We start from the raw sequence: 19,595 nt of genomic DNA on the forward strand, positions 1-19,595 counted from the left end.
TTGTCCCGAATTATCAGTTGTTCATGTTCAACCTGGAGGGTTAAAGTGCTACATAAATGCACGTTCTTTCATTCTTTCTGCTTGTGAAGAGCAGCCTGGGTTTGAGTGGCTGGGGATTGTTGAACTAGTCCAAACAGATGGTTCTAATTCAGACTTCATTCTGTTCTGAATTTGTGATCTCATGACAAATAAAGATTGAAAATCTCCTTCCCTCCCACCTGATGAGTAAGGAAGGAGCTGAAGGGTAAGGATTTTAAGCACTCCGCTGCCACTCCCGGCGACAGGCACACCGCTGAGCCGCTGTGATCTACTGCACGGCAGCTCAATTAAATACCTGGGTCGGCCTGCCCTGCCCCAATCAGGTGGAGAGGGCAGACTGTCCCACACCAGCAATAGCATCAGCTGCCTGTGCATAGGCGTTGGCGCAATTTTTAAAGGGCAGCCAGCCCTCCTGGTAGGTTTACATTTTTAAAGAGACACCCCCTGCCAACTGTTGCAATTGAAATTCTAACGCCCCTTTCCAACCCCTCCCCATAACAATAAAGAGAAGTACCTGCCCTCCACCACCTCCCCCCTGCAAAACACTTACCTTATAAATATGACCTTCAACCCCCCCAAACTGTACAAAGTTCACAGTTCACACCTTCCCACCATCCCCTACACTCATGACAATTATTTGTTAAGCCTAGCTACCCAACCAAACCCGACTACGTGTCGCGTTCGGGTTGGGTTGGGTCTGTATTCTGCATCCAGTATTCAGGCTCGGGTCGGACTGGACTACTGTTTTAGACAAATAGGAGCAGGAGTAGGCCATTCGGCCCTTCGAGCCTGCTCCGCCATTCAATACGATCATGGCTGATCATCCAAACTCAGTAACCTGTTCCCGCTTTCTCCCCGTATCCCTTGATCCCATTCGCCCAAAGAACTATATCTAACTCTTTCTTGAATATATTTAATGATTTGACCTCAACTGCTTTCCGTGGTAGAGAATTCCACAGGTTCACCATTCTCTGGGTGAAGAAATCTCTCCTCATCTCAGTCCTAAACGGCTTACCCCTTATCCTTAGGCTGTGACCCCTGGTCCTGGACTCCCCTGCCATTAGGAACATCCTTCCTGCATTTAGTCTGTCCAGTCCTGTTAGAATTTTACAGGTTTCTATGAGATCCCCTCACATTCTTCTAAACTCCAGCAAATACAATCCTAATCAACCCAATCTCTCTTCATACGTCAGTCCTGCCATCCCAGGAATCAGTCTGGTGAACCTTTGCTGCACTCCCTCCATAGCAAGAACATCCTTCCTCAGATAAGACCAAAACTGCACACAATATTCCAGATGTGGTCTCACCAAGGCTTTGTATAATTGCAGCAAGACATCCTTGCTCCTGTACTCGAATCCTCTCGCTATGAAGTCTAACATACCATTTGCTTTCTTAACTGCCTGCTGCACCTGCATGCTTACTTTCAGTGACTGGTGCATAAGGACACCCAGGTCTCACTGCACCTCCCCCTTTCCCAATCTATCGCCGTTCTGATAATAATCTGCCTTTCTGTTTTTGCCACCAAAGTGGATAACCTCTCATTTATCCACATTATACTGCATCTGCCATGCATTTGCCCATTCACTCAACCTGTCCAAATCACACTGGAGCTTCTCTGCATCTTCCTCACAGCTCCCACTCCCATCCAGCTTTGTGTTGTCTGCAAAGTTGGATATATTACATTTAATTCCCTCAACTATATCACTAATATGTATTGTGAATAGCTGGGGTCCTAGCACTGATCCCTGCTGTACCCCTCTAGTCACTGCCTGACACTCGGAAAAAGACCCGTTCATTCCTACTGTTTGTTTCCTGTCTGCCAACCAGTTCTCTATCCACGTCAGTACCTTATCCCCAATCCCATGTGCTTCAGAAAGTTCCAGTAGATTTGTCAAGCATGATTTCCCTTCCGTAAATCCATGTTGACTTTGTCCGATCCTGTCATTTTTTTCCAAGTGCTCTGTTATTACATCTTTTATAATGGACTCTAGCATTTTCCCCACTACTGATGTCAGGCTAACTGGTCTATAATTCCCTGCTTTCTCTCTACCTCCTTTTTTAAATAGTGGGGTAACATTAGCTACCCTCCAATCTGTAGGAACTGTTTCAGAGTCTATAGAATTTTGAAAAATGACCAGCAATGTTTTGTTTCATATTGTTTTCGTTTTAATCTATGATTTTTTCCTGTTTCAATAATATGTTTGTTATTTTCGGGTTGGGCATTTAAAAAAATTAAAGGATTCGGGATCGGGTCGGGTTCGGGTTCGGATTGGCTGTTGTCGGGTCGGGTTCGGATTGGCTGTTGTCGGGTCGGGTTCGGATTGGCTGTTGTCGGGTCGGGTTCGGATTGGCTGTTGTCGAGTCGGGTTCGGATTGGCTGTTGTCGAGTCGGGTTCGGATTGGCTGTTGTCGGGTCGGGTTCGGATTGGCTGTTGTCGGGTCGGGTTCGGATTGGCTGTTGTTGGGTCGGGTTCGGATTGGCTGTTGTCGGGTCGGGTTCGGATTGGCTGTTGTCGGGTCTGGTTCGGATTGGCTGTTGGGTCGGGTTCAGATTGGCTGTTGTCGGGTCGGGTTCGGATTGGCTGTTGTCGGGTCGGGTCGGGTTCGGATTGGCTGTTGTCGGGTCGGGTTCGGATTGGGTTCGGATTGGCTGTTGTCGGGTCGGGTTCGGATTGGCTGTTGTCGGGTCGGGTTCGGGTTGGGTTCGGATTGGCTGTTGTCGGGTCGGGTTCGGATTGGCTGTTATCGGGTCGGGTTCAGATTGGCTGTTGTCGGGTCGGGTTCGGATTGGCTGTTGTCGGGTCGGGTTCGGATTGGCTGTTGTCGGGTCGGGTTCGGATTGGCTGTTGTCGGGTCGGGTTCGGATTGGCTGCTGTCGGGTCGGGTTCGGATTGGCTGCTGTCGGGTCGGGTTCGGATTGGCTGCTGTCGGGTCAGGTTCGGATTGGCTGCTGTCGGGTCGGGTTCGGATTGGCTGCTGTCGGGTCGGGTTCGGATTGGCTGCTGTCGGGTCGGGTTCGGATTGGCTGCTGTCGGGTCGGGTTCGGATTGGCTGCTGTCGGGTCGGGTTCGGATTGGCTGCTGTCGGGTCGGGTTCGGATTGGCTGCTGTCTGGTCGGGTTCGGATTGGCTGCTGTCGGGTCGGGTTCGGATTGGCTGTTGTCGGGTAGGGCTTGGGTCGGGTTTTAATTTTATATCCAAGCCAGGCTTTAATTATTTGACCCCGTTGCCCCCATCCCGACTAAAAATCTTACCACCCCCCCCTCCACCCCCCCACACTTCCCCAGTGTAGCGCCTGCTTTCCCCAGATGGGGAAGTGAAGGTGCGGGAGCACTGGTAGCTGCTCTGAAGAGCACCCGGAAGGTACCAGGTAAGTTCATTTAACTTTATAGTTAAATTTATTCATTCACTTCATTAACATATGTTAAGTAGGGTCCTGTCGCCCAGCGGGGGGGGCCGCCACGGAGCCTCGCCGCCACCAGGAAGATAGGGCCCGTGGCGGGCCATTGCCAGAGCGTTCTTCCGTCCCCCAGCACCCCACCATGCAGCCCCACGCCAGAGGCCCTGTAAAATACAGCCTGAACTGTGGCGAGAATCTGTGATAGGGGGTGGGATACACAGTGATCAGTAGAGACCAAAGGACACAGGTCACGCCTTCCAGCCACCAGCAAAGGTTGTGTAATCTGCATTGCCATTGATTCTCCCGACCCAGTTACTCTCCCCACATGCCATGTAACCTCTCCCCTAACGTGGTCTCTACCCACCCACTTATTCTCCCCAGGGAAATAAATACTTCTCAATCTCCAAAAGGAATTGAGCAAATTGTCAGAACCTTCATCCATCTTATGTTGCCCCTACTTATGTTGCAAAGCATTAAGGTAGATAAGTCCCCAGGGCCTGATGGGATCTACCCCAGAATACTGAGGGAGGCAAGGGAAGAAATTGCTGGGGCCTTGACAGAAATCTTTGTATCCTCATTGGCTACAGGTGAGGTCCCAGAGGACTGGAGAATAGCCAATGTTGTTCCTTTGTTTAAGAAGGGTGGCAAGGATAATCCAGGAAATTATAGGCTGGTGAGCCTTACGTCAGTGGTAGGGAAATTATTAGAGAGGATTCTTCGGGACAGGATTTACTCCCATTTGGAAACAAACGAACTTATTAGCGAGAGACAGCATGGTTTTGTGAAGGGGAGGTCGTGTCTCACTAATTTGATTGAGTTTTTTGAGGAAGTGACAAAGATGATTGATGAAGGAAGGGCAGTGGATGTTATCTATATGGACTTCAGTAAAGCCTTTGACAAGATCCCTCATGGCAGACTGTTACAAAAGGTGAAGTCACACGGGATCAGAGGTGAGCTGGCAAGATTGATACAGAACTGGCTCAGTCATAGAAGACAGAGGGTAACAGTGGATGGGTGCTTTTCTGAATGGAGGGATGTGACTAGTGGTGTTCCGCAGGGATTAGTGCTGGGACCTTTGCTGTTTTTAGTATATATAAATGATTTGGAGGAAAATGTAGCTGGTCTGATTAGTAAGTTTGCGGACAACACAAAGGTTGGTGGAGTTGCGGATAATGATGAGGATTGTCAGAGGATACAGCAGGATATAGATCGGTTGGAGACTTGGGCGGAGAAATGGCAGATGGAGTTTAATCCGGACAAATGTGAGGTAATGCATTTTGGAAGGTCTAATGCAGGTGGGAAGTATACAGTAAATGGCAGAACCCTTAGGAGTATTGACAGGCAGAGAGATCTGGGCGTACAGGTCCACAGGTCACTGAAAGTGGCAACGCAGGTGGATAAGGTAGTCAAGAAGGCATACGGCATGCTTGCCTTCATCGGTCGGGGCATAGAGTATAAAAATTGGCAAGTCATGCTGCAGCTGTACAGAACTTTAGTTAGGCCACACTTAGAATATTGCGTGCAATTCTGGTCGCCACACTACCAGAAGGACGTGGAGGCTTTGGAGAGGGTACAGAAGAGGTTTACCAGGATGTTGCCTGGTCTGGAGGGCATTAGCTATGAGGAGAAGTTGGATAAACTCGGATTGTTTTTACTGGATAGACGGAGGTGGAGGGGCGACATGATAGAGGTTTATAAAGTTATAAGCGGCATGGACAGAGTGGATAGTCAGAAGCTTTTTCCCAGGGTGGAAGAGTCAGTTACTAGGAGACATAGGTTTAAGGTGAGAGGGGCAAAGTTTAGAGGGGATGTGCGAGGCAAGAGGGTGGTGAGTTCCTGGAACTTGCTGCCAGAGGAGCTGGTGGAAGCAGGTACGATAGCGACGTTTAAGAGGCATCTTGACAAATACATGAATAGGATGGGAATAGAGGGATACAGACCCCGGAAGTGCAGAAGGTTTTAGTTTAGGCAGGCATCAAGATCGGTGCAGGCTTGGAGGGCCGAATGGCCTGTTCCTGTGCTGTACTGTTCTTTGTTCTTTGTACTTTGCTACCTTCACTCACAACAAATCCAGAACACCAATGTATCCTGGGGAATATTTCACCATCTCCAGCTGTCGCCTTCACCCCTGCTCCGAACCCCTAATATTTATCAGCCCCTTTCTGATGGAGTTCACACACCTCAGGTTCTGAGGCTTCACCTGTTCCTCACTCACAAGATTGGAAAATATTTGCTTCTAATCCCTATTTTCACTTGTATCGTTACTTTAAAGGTGCATCTCCAATTCTAAAAAAAAATGACCAAAGTTTATAGCTATGGATTAAGCAGAAAGAGTTGGCATTTCTGTAGCCCTTTCACATGATCAAGGCGACCCAAAGAGCTTCACACCCAATGAATTACTTTCAAACGTAGTCACTGTTGTTTTGCAGCCAAACATATTAACCAATTTGTTCAGAGCAAGTTCCCAGTAACAGCAGTGGGATAAATGACCAGTTAACCCCCCATTACTGATGGTGGATCAGCAATAAATATTAGCCAGGAAACCAGAAAAAATCCCCAGCTCCTCTTCAAATAGTGGCTGTGGGATCTTTTATTTTGACAGGAGAGGGCAAACGGGGCCTCAGTTTAATGTCTCACGTGAAAGACGGCATTCCCCGACAGTGCAGCACTCCTTCAATACTGCCTCTCCAGCAGTGCAGCACTCCCTCAGTACTGACCTTGCGACAGTGCGGCGCTCCCTCAGTACTGACCCTCCAACAGTGCAGCACTCCCTCAGTACTGACCCTCCAACAGTGCAGCACTCCCTCAGTACTGACCCTCCGACAGTGCAGTACTCCTTCAATACTGCCTCTCCAACAGTGCAGCACTCCCTCAGTACTGACCCTCCAACAGTGCAGCACTCCCTCAGTACTGACCCTCCGACAGTGCAGTACTCCTTCAATACTGCCTCTCCAACAGTGCAGCACTCCCTCAGTACTGACCCTCCAACAGTGCAGCACTCCCTCAGTACTGACCCTCCGACAGTGCAGCACTCCCTCAATACTGCCTCTCCAACAGTGCAGCACTCCCTCAGTACTGACCCTGCGACAGTGCAGCGCTCCCTCAGTACTGACCCTCCGACAGTGCGGCGCTCCCTCAGTACTGACCTTCAAACAGTGCTACATTCCCTCAGTACTGACCCTCCAACAGTGCAGCACTCCCTCTGCACTGACCCTCCGACAGTGCAGCACTCCCTCTGTACTGACCCTCTGACAGTGCAGCACTCCCTCTGTACTGACCCTCTGACAGTGCAGCACTCCCTCAGTACTGACCCTCCGACAGTGCAGCACTCCCTCAGTACTGACCCTCCGACAGTGCAGCACTCCCTCAGTACTGACGCTCTGACAGTGCAGCACTCCCTTAGTACTGACGTTCCAACAGTGCAGCGCTCCCTCAGTACTGACCCTCCAACAGTGCGGTGCTTCCTCAGTACTGACCCTGCGACAGTGCGGAGCTCCCTCAGTACTGACCCTCCGACAGTGCAGTGATCCCTCTGTACTGACCCTCCAACAGTGCGGTGCTGCCTCTGTACTGACCCTGCGACAGTGCAGCACTCTCTCAGTACTGACCCTCCGACAGTGCAGCGCTCCCTCAGTACTGACCCTCAAACAGTGCTGCACTCCCTCAGTACTGACCCTCAAACAGTGCTGCACTCCCTCAGTACTGACCCTCCGACAGTGCAGCGCTCCCTCAGTACTGACCCTCTAACAGTGCAGCGCTCCCTCAGTACTGACTCTTCGACGGTGCAGAGCTGCCTCAGTACTGATTCTCCGAGGGGACAGCGCTCCCTCAGTACTGATCCTCCAACAGTTCAGCGCTCCCTCAGTACTGACCCTCCGACAGTGCGGAGCTCCCTCAGTCCTGATCCTCTAACAGTGCGGAGCTCCCTCAGTACTGACTCTCCGACGGTGCAGAGCTCCCTCAGTACTGACCCTCCGACGGTGCGTAGCTCCCTCAGTTGTGACCCTCTGACGGTGCGGCACTCCATCGGTACTGACCCTCCAACAGTGCAGCACTCCCTCAGTACTGACCCTCTATCAGTGCTGCGACCTCTCAGTACTGGCCCTCTGAAAGTGCGACGCTCCCTCAGTACTGACCCTCGGACAGAGCAGAGCTCCCTCAGTACTGACTCTCCAAGAGGACAGCGCTCCCTCAGTACTGACCCTCCGACGGTCCGGAGCTCGCTTAGTACTGACCCTCCGACAGTGCAGCACTCCCTTCGTACTGAACCTCCGACAGTGCAGCACTCCCTCTGTACTGACCCTCCGACGGTCCGGAGCTCGCTTAGTACTGACCCTCCGACAGTGCAGCACTCCCTTCGTACTGAACCTCCGTCAGTGCAGCACTCCCTCTGTACTGACCCTCTAACAGTGGAGCGCTCCCTCAGCAGTGACCCTCTGAAAGTGCGGAGCTCCCTCAGTACTGACCCTCCGAAGGTGCAGCACTCCCTCAGTACTGACCGACAGTGCAGCACTCCCTCTGTACTGACCCTCCGACAGTGCAGCGCTCCCTCAGTACTGACCCTCCGAAAGGTGCAGCACTCCCTCAGTACTGACCCTCCGACTGTGCAGCGCTCCCTCAGTACTGACCCTCCGAAGGTGCAGCACTCCCTCAGTACTGACCCTCCGACTGTGCGGAGCCCCCTCAGTACTGACCCTCCGACAGTACGACGCTCCCTCAGTACTGACCCTCCGAAGGTGTGGAGCTCCCTCAGTACTGACCCTCCGACAGTGCAGCACTCCCTCAGTACTGACCCTCCGACAGTGCAGCACTCCCTCAATACTGACCCTCCGACAGTGCAGCACTCCCTCAGTACTGACCCTCCGACAGTGCAGCACTCCCTCAGTACCGACCCTCCGACAGTGCAGCACTCCCTAAGTACTGACCCTCCGACATTGCAGCACTCCCTCACTACTGACCCTCCGACAGGGCGGCACTCCCTCAGTACTGACCCTCCGACAGGGCGGTTCTCCCTCAGTACTGACCTTCTGACAGTGCAGCACTCCCTCAGTACCGACCCTCCGACAGTGCAGCACTCCCTAAGTACTGACCCTCCGACAGTGCAGCACTCCCTAAGTACTGACCCTCCGACAGTGCAGCACTCCCTAAGTACTGACCCTCCGACAGTGCAGCACTCCCTCACTACTGACCCTCCGACAGGGCGGCACTCCCTCAGTACTGACCCTCCGACAGTGCGGTTCTCCCTCAGTACTGACCCTCCGACAGTGCAGCACTACCTCACTACTGACCCTCCGACAGGGCGGCACTCCCTCAGTACTGACCCTCCGACAGTGCGGAGCTCCCTCAGTACTGACCCTCTAACAGTGCGGAGCTCCCTCAGTACCGACCCTCCGACGGTGCAGAGCTCCCTCAGTACCGACCCTCCGACGGTGCAGCGCTCCCTCAGTACTGACCCTCCGACAGTGCGGAGCTCCCTCAGTACTGACCCTCTAACAGTGCGGAGCTCCCTCAGTACTGACTCTCCGACGGTGCAGAGCTCCCTCAGTACTGACCCTCCTACGGTGCGCAGCTCCCTCAGTTGTGACCCTCTGACGGTGCAGCACTCCCTCAGTACTGACCCTCTATCAGTGCTGCGACCTCTCAGTACTGGCCCTCTGAAAGTGCAACGCTCCCTCAGTACTGACCCTCGGACAGAGCAGAGCTCCCTCAGTACTGACTCTCCAAGGGGACAGCGCTCCCTCAGTACTGACCCTCCGACGGTCCGGAGCTCGCTTAGTACTGACCCTCCGACAGTGCAGCACTCCCTTCGTACTGAACCTCCGACAGTGCGGAGCTCCCTCAACACTGACCCTCTAACAATGGAGCGCTCCATCAGCACTGACCCTCTGAAAGTGCGGAGCTCCCTCAGTACTGACCCTCCGAAGGTGCAGCACTCCCTCAGTACTGACCCACCGACAGTGCAGCACTCCCTCTGTACTGACCCTCCGACAGTGCAGCGCTCCCTCAGTACTGACCCTCCGAAGGTGCAGCACTCCCTCAGTACTGACCCACCGACAGTGCAGCACTCCCTCAATACTGACCCTCCGACTGTGCGGAACTCCCTCAGTACTGACCCTCCGACAGTACGACGCTCCCTCAGTACTGACACTCCGAAGGTGTGGAGCTCCCTCAGTACTTACGCTCTGACAGTGCAGCACTCCCTCAGTACTGACCCTCCGACAGTGCAGCACTCCCTCAGTACCGACCCTCCGACAGTGCAGCACTCACTAAGTACTGACCCTCCGACAGTGCAGCACTCCCTCAGTACTGACCCTCCAACAGTGCAGCACTCCCTCAGTACTGACCCTCTGGCAGTGCAGCACTCCCTCAGTACTGACCCTCTGGCAGTGCAGCACTCCCTCAGTACTGACCCTCCGACATTGCAGCATTCCCTCAGTACTGACCTTCTGACAGTGCAGCACTCCCTCAGTACTGACCCTCCGACATTGCAGCACTCCCTCAGTACTGACCCTCCGACAGTGCGGCACTCCCTCCGTACTGACCCTCTGGCAGTGCAGCACTTCCTCAGTACTGACCCTCCGACATTGCAGCACTCCCTCAGTACTGACCCTCCGACATTGCAGCACTCCCTCAGTGCTGACCCTCCGACATTGCAGCCCTCCCTCAGTACTGACCCTCCGACAGTGCAGCACTCCCTCAGTACTGACCATCCGACAGTGCAGCCCTCCCTCAGTACTGACCCTCCGACAGTGCAGCACTCCCTCAGTACTGACCATCCGACAGTGCAGCACTCCCTCAGTACTGACCCTCCGACATTGCAGCACTCCCTCAGTGCTGACCCTCCGACATTGCAGCCCTCCCTCAGTACTGACCCTCCGACAGTGCAGCACTCCCTCAGTACTGACCATCCGACAGTGCAGCCCTCCCTCAGTACTGACCCTCCGACAGTGCGGCACTCCCTCAGTACTGACCCTCCGACAGTGCGGCACTCCCTCAGTACTGACCCTCCGACAGTGCGGCACTCCCTCAGTCCTATCATAGGGAGCCTAGATTTTTTACTCTAATGTGGAATTCGAAGCCTTGCCCCTCTAATTGGGAGCTGAGTGAGAGTGATGCCCAGTGAGCCAAGCTGACAATTCAAATTAGATATTTTCGTCATTTCACAAGTAATTAACAGCTTTGATCTAAAACCTGTTCTTGCGTATTTTCTGGCGATAATTTGATCTGGAACTGTTTCCTCTCTTTGCAGCTTCGCCTCTGTGTCTGGTTCAAGGAGGAAGCATCACGCGTGGAACACCAGGCACCAGGGGTCCCTCAGAACCCGCAGCTTCTTACAGAGGTTCCATCACTCAGGTACGATCAGAAATGGGTCCAAATCAACAGAAAAGAAGGACGGAAAGAAATAAAACTAGCAAAGCACAGTGGGCTCTTCCTCTGCAATTACCTTCTCTGATTCTATGAAAGGAAGGGAAAAAAAAGACAGACTTGCATTTCTATAGCACATTTCATAACTGCAGGATTTCACAATGTGCTTTATAGCCATGAAGTATTTTTGAAGTGCAGTCACCATTGTAATGTATGAAATGCAGCAGCCAATTTGCACACAGCAAGATCCCACAAACAGCAATGTGATGGTAACCACATAATCTGTTTTTCTGATATTGATTGAGGGATAAATATTGACCAGGATGTTTGGGAGAACTCCCCTACTCTTCTCCAAAGTAGTGGCCATGGGATCTTTTACATCCATCTGAGAGGGCAGGCAGGGCCTCAGTGTAATGTCTCAACTGAAAGACACACTTCTGACAGTGCGGCACCCCCTCAGAACTGACCCTCCAACAATGCAGCACTCCCTCAATACTGACCCTCTGTCAGTGCAGCACTCCCTCAGTACTGACCCTCTGACAGTGCAGCACTCCCTCAGAACTGACCCTCCAACAGTGCAGCACTCCCTCAGTACTGACCCTCCGAAAGTGCAGCACTCCCTCAGAACTGACCCTCCAACAGTGCAGCACTCCCTCAGTACTGACCTTCCAACAGTGCAGCACTCCCTCAGTACTGACCCTCCAACAGTGCAGCACTCCCTCAGAACTGACCCTCTGACAGTGCAGCACTCCCTCAGTACTGACCCTCTGACAGTGCAGCACTCCCTCAGAACTGACCCTCTGACAGTGCAGCACTCCCTCAGTACTGACCCTCTGACAGTGCAGCACTCCCTCAGAACTGACCCTCTGACAGTGCAGCACTCCCTCAGTACTGACCCTCTGACAGTGCAGCACTCCCTCAGAACTGACCCTCCAACAGTGCAGCACTCCCTCAGTACTGACCCTCCGACAGTGCAGCACTCCCTCAGAACTGACCCTCTGACAATGCAGCACTCCCTCAGTACTGTCCCTGACAGTGCAGTGCTCCTTCAGAACTGTCCTTCTGACAGTGCAGTGCTCCTTCAGTACTGTCCCTCTGACAGTGCAGTGCTCCTTCAGTACTGTCCCTCTGACAGTGCAGTGCTCCTTCAGTACTGTCCCTCTGACAGTGCAGCACTCCCTCAGTACTGACCTTCCATTAGTGCAGCACTCCCTCAGTACTGTCCCTGACAGTGCAGTGCTCCTTCAGTACTGTCCCTCTGACAGTGCAGCACTCCCTCAGTACTGACCTTCCATTTGTGCAGCACTCCCTCAGTACTGTCCCTGACAGTGCAGCGCTCCCTCAGTTCTGTCCCTCTGACAGTGCAGCGCTCCCTCAGTACTGTCCCTCTGACAGTGCAGCGCTCCCTCAGTACTGTCCCTCTGACAGTGCAGCGCTCCCTCAGTACTGTCCCTCTGACAGTGCAGCACTCCCTCAGTACTGTCCCTCTGACAGTGCAGCACTCCCTCAGTACTGTCCCTCTGACAGTGCAGCACTCCCTCAGTACTGTCCCTCTGACAGTGCAGCACTCCCTCAGTACTGTCCCTCTGACAGTGCAGCACTCCCTCATTACTGTCCCTCTGACAGTGCAGCACTCCCTCAGTACTGACCCTCCAACAGTGCAGCACTCCCTCAGTACTGACCCTCCAACAGTGCAGCACTCCCTCAGTACTGACCTTCCAATAGTGCAGCACTCCCTCAGTACTGTCCCTCTGACAGTGCAGTGCTCCGTCAGTACTGTCCCTCTGACAGTGCAGCACTCCCTCAGTACTGTCCCTCTGACAGTGTAGCACTCCCTCAGTACTGTCCCTCTGACAGTGTAGCACTCCCTCAGTACTGACCTTCCAATAGTGCAGCACTCCCTCAGTACTGTCCCTCTGACAGTGCAGTGCTCCGTCAGTACTGTCCCTCTGACAGTGCAGCACTCCCTCAGTACTGTCCCTCCAACAGTGCAGCACTCCCTCAGTACTGACCCTCCAACAGTGCAGCACTCCCTCAGTACTGACCTTCCAATAGTGCAGCACTCCCTCAGTACTGTCCCTCTGACAGTGCAGTGCTCCATCAGTACTGTCCCTCTGACAGTGCAGCACTCCCTCAGTACTGTCCCTCTGACAGTGTCGCACTCCCTCAGTACTGTCCCTCTGACAGTGTAGTACTCCCTCAGTACTTCACAGGGAGCATCAGCCTTGATTTTGTTCTCTAGTGTCTGGAGTGGAATTTGAATCCACAGCCTTTTGGCTCAGAGAGAGAGAATGCTCACCAGTGAGTGATGGCTGATAATTAGAATGGTAACTGTGATGGGTAATGCGGAATGCTGGGTGACATGAAAGAGCAGAGGGTATGGACGTGCAGCTTTAGAATATGTTAAAAGCAAAACTCCAATCGGATAAGCTCAGATAAAAGCCAGTATAATACTGGGTTTAATGTAAGAGGTATAGACTATCTGTCTCGGGCGTTGCAACACGGGCACTGTCAGATTGGCCATCCCTTATTTGCAGTGCCCAATATTTAATTCCATGGTCTGTGATGGAGCTGTCTATGTGATGCTGCTTATATCACCTGGCCGGGAGGTAATGATGAATTGTGTAAACCCCAGGGGGGGCCACAGTTGGAGTATTGTGTAAAATGGAGTTCAATGTGGGGAAGTGTGAGGCCATTCACTTTGGGCCTGAGAGAGACAGATCAGAGTGTTCTCTAAATGGCGAGAAGTAGGAACTGTGAAGGAGCAGAGAGATTTATGGGTCCAAGTACAAAAATCACTAAAAGCTGGATGACAAGGGTTGGGTCCTGAATATTGAACGGTATGTGATGTTCAAGAATAGGAAGCTAGGTAAAGGTGGAGGGGTCGCATTGTTGATCAAGGATGGCATTGGTGCAACAGTTAGAGATGATCTTGGTTCAGGAGATCAGGATGTAGAATCAGTTTGGGTGGAGATGAGGAATAGTAGGGGAAAGAAGTCACTAGTGGGAGTGATCTACAGGCCCCTTAACAGTAACCACAATGTAGGATGAGGTATACTAGAAGAAATATTAAATGCTTGTGATAAAGGGACGGCAATAATCATGAGTGATTTTAATCCACATATAAACTGGAAAAATCAGATTGACAATAGTAGCCTGGATGAGGAGTTCATAGAATGCTTTCGAGATAGTTTCTTAGAGCAGCACATTCTGGAACCAACCAGAGAGCAGGTTATATTAGACTTGGTTCTGTGTAATGTGACAGGATTAATTAATAACCTCAGAATAAAGGCACCTCTTGATAGCAGTGACCACAATATGATTGAATTTTACATCCAGTTTGAAAGAGAGAAGAGTGGGTCTAAGACTAGTATTTTAAACTTAAATAAGGGCAACTATGTGGGCATGAAAGCTGAGCTAGCTGAAGTGAACTGGGTTCCCAGGCTAGGAATAGATCAATAGAGAAGCAATGGCAGACATTTAAGGGGATATTTCAGAATACTCAGGATAAGTATATTCCTGCGATTAAAAAACTTATAAGGGGAGGACCCGCCATCCGTGGTTTACTAAAGAAGTTAAGGAAAGCATCAAACTTAAGAAAAAAGCATATAATTGCACAGAAATGAGTGGCAAGTCTATTGATTAGTCAGAATATAAAGAACGGCAGAGAATGACTATCAGGTTAATCAGGAGAAAGAAATTAGAGTATGAGAGGAAGTTATCTCGAAATGTAAAAACAGATAGCAAGAGTTTCTACAGGTATTAACTGGACCCACCACTCCTTTGTCCCCTTCACCGTCAGGTCAGACTACCTGAAGGTGCTGGGGATATGGTTCGGAAGGGCCGAGATGTACGCCAAAACCTAGAAGGTGCGAGTAGCCAGGGTACAACATAAAGTGAGCATGTGGGAGCAGCGATCTCTCTCCATTGTAAGAACCTGGTCATCAGGTGCGAGGCGCTCACATTGTTGTTGTATGTGGCGCAGGTCTGGCCCATACCCCACTCCTATGGCGTGGTGGTTACCCGAGCCATTTTCCACTTAATCTGGAGATCCAAAATGGACCGGGTCTGGAGGGACACGATGTTCAAACCTCTAGTTAAGGGTGGGAAAAATGTACCCAGCGTCGCCCTCATCCTGATGGCCACCTTTATGTGAAGCTGCATCAAGCTGCGCGTAGAGCCCCAGTACGCAAACACCAAGTGTCGCTACATGCTGAGGTTCTATCTGTCCCCAGTGTTAAACAGCCTCTCCCATTCAAATTTTGAGAGTTCCTGTCTGATGCCATCGAAATTAGCCTTCCCCCAATTGAGGACTTCAACCGGAGGACCAGTCCTATCCTTTTCCATAACTATCTTGAAGCTAATAGAGTTATGGTCACTGGTCCCAAAGTGCTCCCCCACTGACACATCAACCACCTGCCCAGCCTCATTTCCTAAGAGGAGGTCGAGTGTAGCCCCTTCTCTAGTAGGGCCATCCACATACTGCTTCAGAAAACTATCCTGGACACACTTAACAAATTCTTACCCATCTGATCCCTTAGCACTAAGGCAGTCCCAGTCAATATTAGGGAAGTTAAAATCACCTACTATTACAACCCTATAATTCCTACACCTATCTGTGATTTCCCTACATATATGCTCCTCCACTTCCCTCTGACTTTTGGGGGGCCTATAGTATAATCCCATCAAAGTGATCACCCCTTTCTTATTTCTAAGTTCTACCCATAAGGCCTCGCTGGACATTCCCCCCGGGATATCCTCTCTAAGTACTGCCGTGATGTCCTCCCTAATCAATAGTGCAATCCCCCTCCTCTCTTACCTCTGTCACGCCGGAGGCATCGGTACCCCGGAACATTGAGCTGCCAGTCCTGCCCATCCCTCAACCATGTTTCCGTAATAGCTATAATATCACAATCCCATGTATTGATCCATGCTCCGAGTTCATCTGCCTTAACTGTAAGGCTTCTTGCATAAAAGTAAATGCAGTTTAGCCTACCAGACCTTCCACGCTCCCTGTCCTGCCCCTGCCCGGCCTGCCTACTGGACTTGCTTGCTTTAACCTCTACATTTGCCTCAACTATCTCATCGGAGAGACTACTACTTTGGGTCCCACCACCCTGCAAGACTAGTTTAAACCCTCCCGAGTAGTACTAGCAAACCTCCCCACAAGGATATCGGTTCCCCTCCAGTTTAGATGCAACCTGTCCTTCTTGTTCAGGTCACCTCTGCACCAGAAGAGATCCCAATGATCCAAGTAGCTGAAGCCCTCCCGCCTACACCAGCTCTTCAGCCACGCATTCATTTGCCTTATCCTCCTATTCCTACCCTCACTAGCACATGGTACAGGGAGTAATCCTGAGATTACAACCCTAGAGGTCCTGCTTTTTAACCTTCTGCCTAACTCCCTATATTCACTTGCAGGACCCCATCTCTCTTCCTGCCTATGTCATTAGTACCAATATGGACCACGACCTCTGGCTGCTCACCCTCCTCTTTAAGAATGTCCTGCAGCCGCTCCGAGAAATCCTTGACCCTAGCACCAGGGAGGCAACATACCATCCTGGAGTCTCTTTTGTGGCCACAGAAACGCCTATCTATTCCCCTTACAATTGAATCCCCTATAACGATTGCATTCCCACACTTTTTACTCCTCCGCCGTGCAGCAGAGCCAACCGTGGTGCAACGAATTGGGCTGTTGCTGCTTTCCCCTGAGAGGCCATTCCCCCCAACTGGCCCTGTCCTCCTGGCCATGTGCTCCCGGCCTCGCGCTCCTGGCCATGTGCTCCCGGCCCCGCGCTCCTGGCCATGTGCTCCCGGCCCCGCGCTCCTGGCCATGTGCTCCCGGCCCCGCGCTCCTGGCCATGTGCTCCCGGCCCCGCGCTCCTGGCCATGTGCTCCCGGCCCCGCGCTCCTGGCCATGTGCTCCCGGCTCCACACTCCTGGCCATGTGCTCCCGGCCCCGCGCTCCTGGCCATGTGCTCCTGCCCTGCCCTGTTATCCTGCCCTGCCCCGTTATCCTGTCCTGCCCCGTTATCCTGTCCTGCCCCGTTATGCCCTGTTTTTTTTATTCATTCATGGGATGTGGGCGTAACTGGCTATGCCAGCATTTATTGCCCATTCCTAATTGCCCTTGAGAAGGTGGTGGTGAGCTGCCTTCTTGAACCGCTGCAGTCCATTTGGGGTAGGTACACCCACAATGCTGTTAGGAAGGGAGTTCCAGGATTTTGACCCAGCGACAGTGAAGGAACGGCGATATAGTTCCAAGTCAGGATGGTGTGTGACTTGGAGGGGAACTTGCAGGTGGTGGTGTTCCCATGCATCTGCTGCCCTTGTCCTTCTAGTTGGTAGAGGTTGCGGGTTTGGAAGGTGCTGTCTAAGGAGCCTTGGTGCATTGCTGCAGTGCATCTTCTAGATGGTACACACTGCTGCCACTGTGCGTCGGTGGTGGAGGGAGTGAATGTTTGTAGATGGTGTGCCAATCAAGCGGGCTGCTTTGTCCTGGATGGTGTCGAGCTTCTGCAATTGCACCCATCCAGGCAAGTGGAGAGTATTCCATCACACTCCTGACTTGTGCCTTGTAGATGGTGGACAGGCTTTGGGGAGTCAGGAGGTGAGTTACTCGCCTCAGGATTCCTAGCCTCTGACCTGCTCTTGTAGCCACGGTATTTATATGGCTACTCCAGTTCAGTTTCTAGTCAATGGTAGCCCTGAGATTGTTGATAGTGGGGGATTCAGCGATGGAAATGCCATTGAATGTCAAGGGGGGATGGTTAGATTCTCTCTTGTTGGAGATGGTCATTGCCTGGCACTTGTGTGGCGCGAATGTTACTTGCCACTTATCAGCCCAAGCCTGGATATTGTCCAAGTCTTGTTGCATTTCTACACGGACTGCTTCAGTATCTGAGGAGTCGCGAATGGTGCTGAACATTGTGCAATCATCAGCGAACATCCCCACTTCTGACCTTATGATTGAAGGAAGGTCATTGATGAAGCAACTGAAGATGGTTGGGCCTAGGACACTACCCTGAGGAACTCCTGCAGTGATGTCCTGGAGTTCAGATGATTGACCTCCAACAACCACAACCATCTTCCTTTGCGTTAGGTATGACTCCAACCAGCAGAGAGTTTTCCCCATTTCCCATTGACTCCAGTTTTGCTAGGGCTCCTTGATGCCATACTTGGTCAAATGCTGCCTTGATGTAAAGGGCAGTCACTTTCACCTCACCTCTTGAGTTCAGCTCTTTTGTCCATGTTTGAACCAAGGCTGTAATGAGGTCAGGAGCTGAGTGGACCTGGCGGAACCCAAACTGAGCGTCACTGAGCAGGTTATTGCTAAGCAAGTGCTACTTGATGGCACTGTTGATGACACCTTCCATCACTTTGCTGTTGATTGAGAGTAGACTGATGGGGCAGTAATTGGCCGGGTTGGACGTCCTGCTTTTTGTGTACAGGACCTACCTGGGCAATTTTCCACATTGCCGGGTAGATGCCAGTGTTGTAGCTGTACTGGAACAGCTTGGCTAGGGGTGCGGCAAGCTCAGGAGCACAGGTCTTCAGTACTATTGCTGGAATATTGTCAGAGCCCATAGCCTTTGCAGTATCCAGTGCCTTCAGTCATTTCTTGATATCACACGGAGTGAATCGAATTGGCTGAAGTCTGGCATCTGTGATGCTGGGGACTTCAGGAGGAGGCCGAGATGGATCATCCACTCGACACTTCTGGCTGAAGATTGTTGCAAATGCTTCTGCCTTATCTTTCGCACTGATGTGCTGGGCTCCCCCATCATTGAGGATGGGGATATTTGTGGAGCCACCTCCTCCAGTTAGTTGTTTAATTGTCCACCACCATTCACAGCTGGATGTGGCAGGACAACAGAGCTTAGATATGATCCGTTGGTTATGGGATCGCTTTGCTCTGTCTATTGCATGCTGCTTACGCAGTTTGGCATGCAAGTGGTCTTGTTTAGAGATGCAGCACCGAAACAGGCCCACCGAGTCTGTGCCGACCAACAACCACCCATTTATACTAACCTTACAGTAATCCCATATTCCCTACCTACACTAGGGGCAATTTACAACGGCCAATTTACCTATCACCTGCAAGTCTTTTGGCTGTGGGAGGAAACCGGAGCACCCGGAGGAAACCCACGTGGTCACAGGGAGAACTTGCAAACTCCGCACAGGCAGTACCCAGAATCGAACCCGGGTCCCTAGAGCTGTGAGGCTGCGGTGCTAACCACTGCGCCACTGTGCCACCCATTGTGTTGTAGATTCACCAAGTTGACACCTCATTTTCAGGTATGCCTGGTGCTGCTCCTGGCATGCCCTCCTGCACTCTTCATTGAACCAGGGTTGGTCTCCTGGCTTGATGGTAATGGTAGAGTGGGGGATATGCCGGGCCATGAGGTTACAGATTGTGGTTGAGTACAATTCTGCTGCTGCTGATGGCCCACAGCGCCTCATGGATGCCCAGTTTTGCATCGCTGGATCTGTTTGAAATCTATCCCATTCAGCACAGTGATAGTGCCACACAACATGATGGACGGTATCCTCAATGTGAAGGCGGGACTTCATCTCCACAAGGACTGTGCAGTGGTCACTCCTACCAATACTGTCATGTACAGATGCATCTGTGGCAGGCAGATTGGTGAGGACGAGGTCAAGTATGTTTTTCCCTCTTGTTGGTTCTCTGACCACCTGTCGCAGACCCAGTCTAGCAGCTATGTCCTTTAAGACTCTGCCAGCTCGTTCAGTAGTGGTGCTACCGAGCCACTCTTGGTGATGGACATTGA

At 51.8% G+C, this 19,595-nt stretch overlaps 1 protein-coding gene across 1 annotated transcript in view; it reads left to right on the forward strand.

Moving 5' to 3' along the window:
• ncor2 (nuclear receptor corepressor 2) overlaps positions 1 to 19,595 on the forward strand; it is a 446,529-nt gene that overhangs the window by 340,766 nt on the left and 86,168 nt on the right. Inside the window, exon 28 of the mRNA XM_068055641.1 lies at positions 10,688 to 10,791. Coding sequence (XP_067911742.1) covers positions 10,688 to 10,791 — 104 coding nt within the window. The remainder of the gene's footprint in view (positions 1 to 10,687; positions 10,792 to 19,595) is intronic.

Source organism: Heterodontus francisci, chromosome 23 (assembly GCF_036365525.1).
Source record: "Heterodontus francisci isolate sHetFra1 chromosome 23, sHetFra1.hap1, whole genome shotgun sequence".
Classification (NCBI taxonomy): Eukaryota; Metazoa; Chordata; class Chondrichthyes; order Heterodontiformes; family Heterodontidae; genus Heterodontus; species Heterodontus francisci.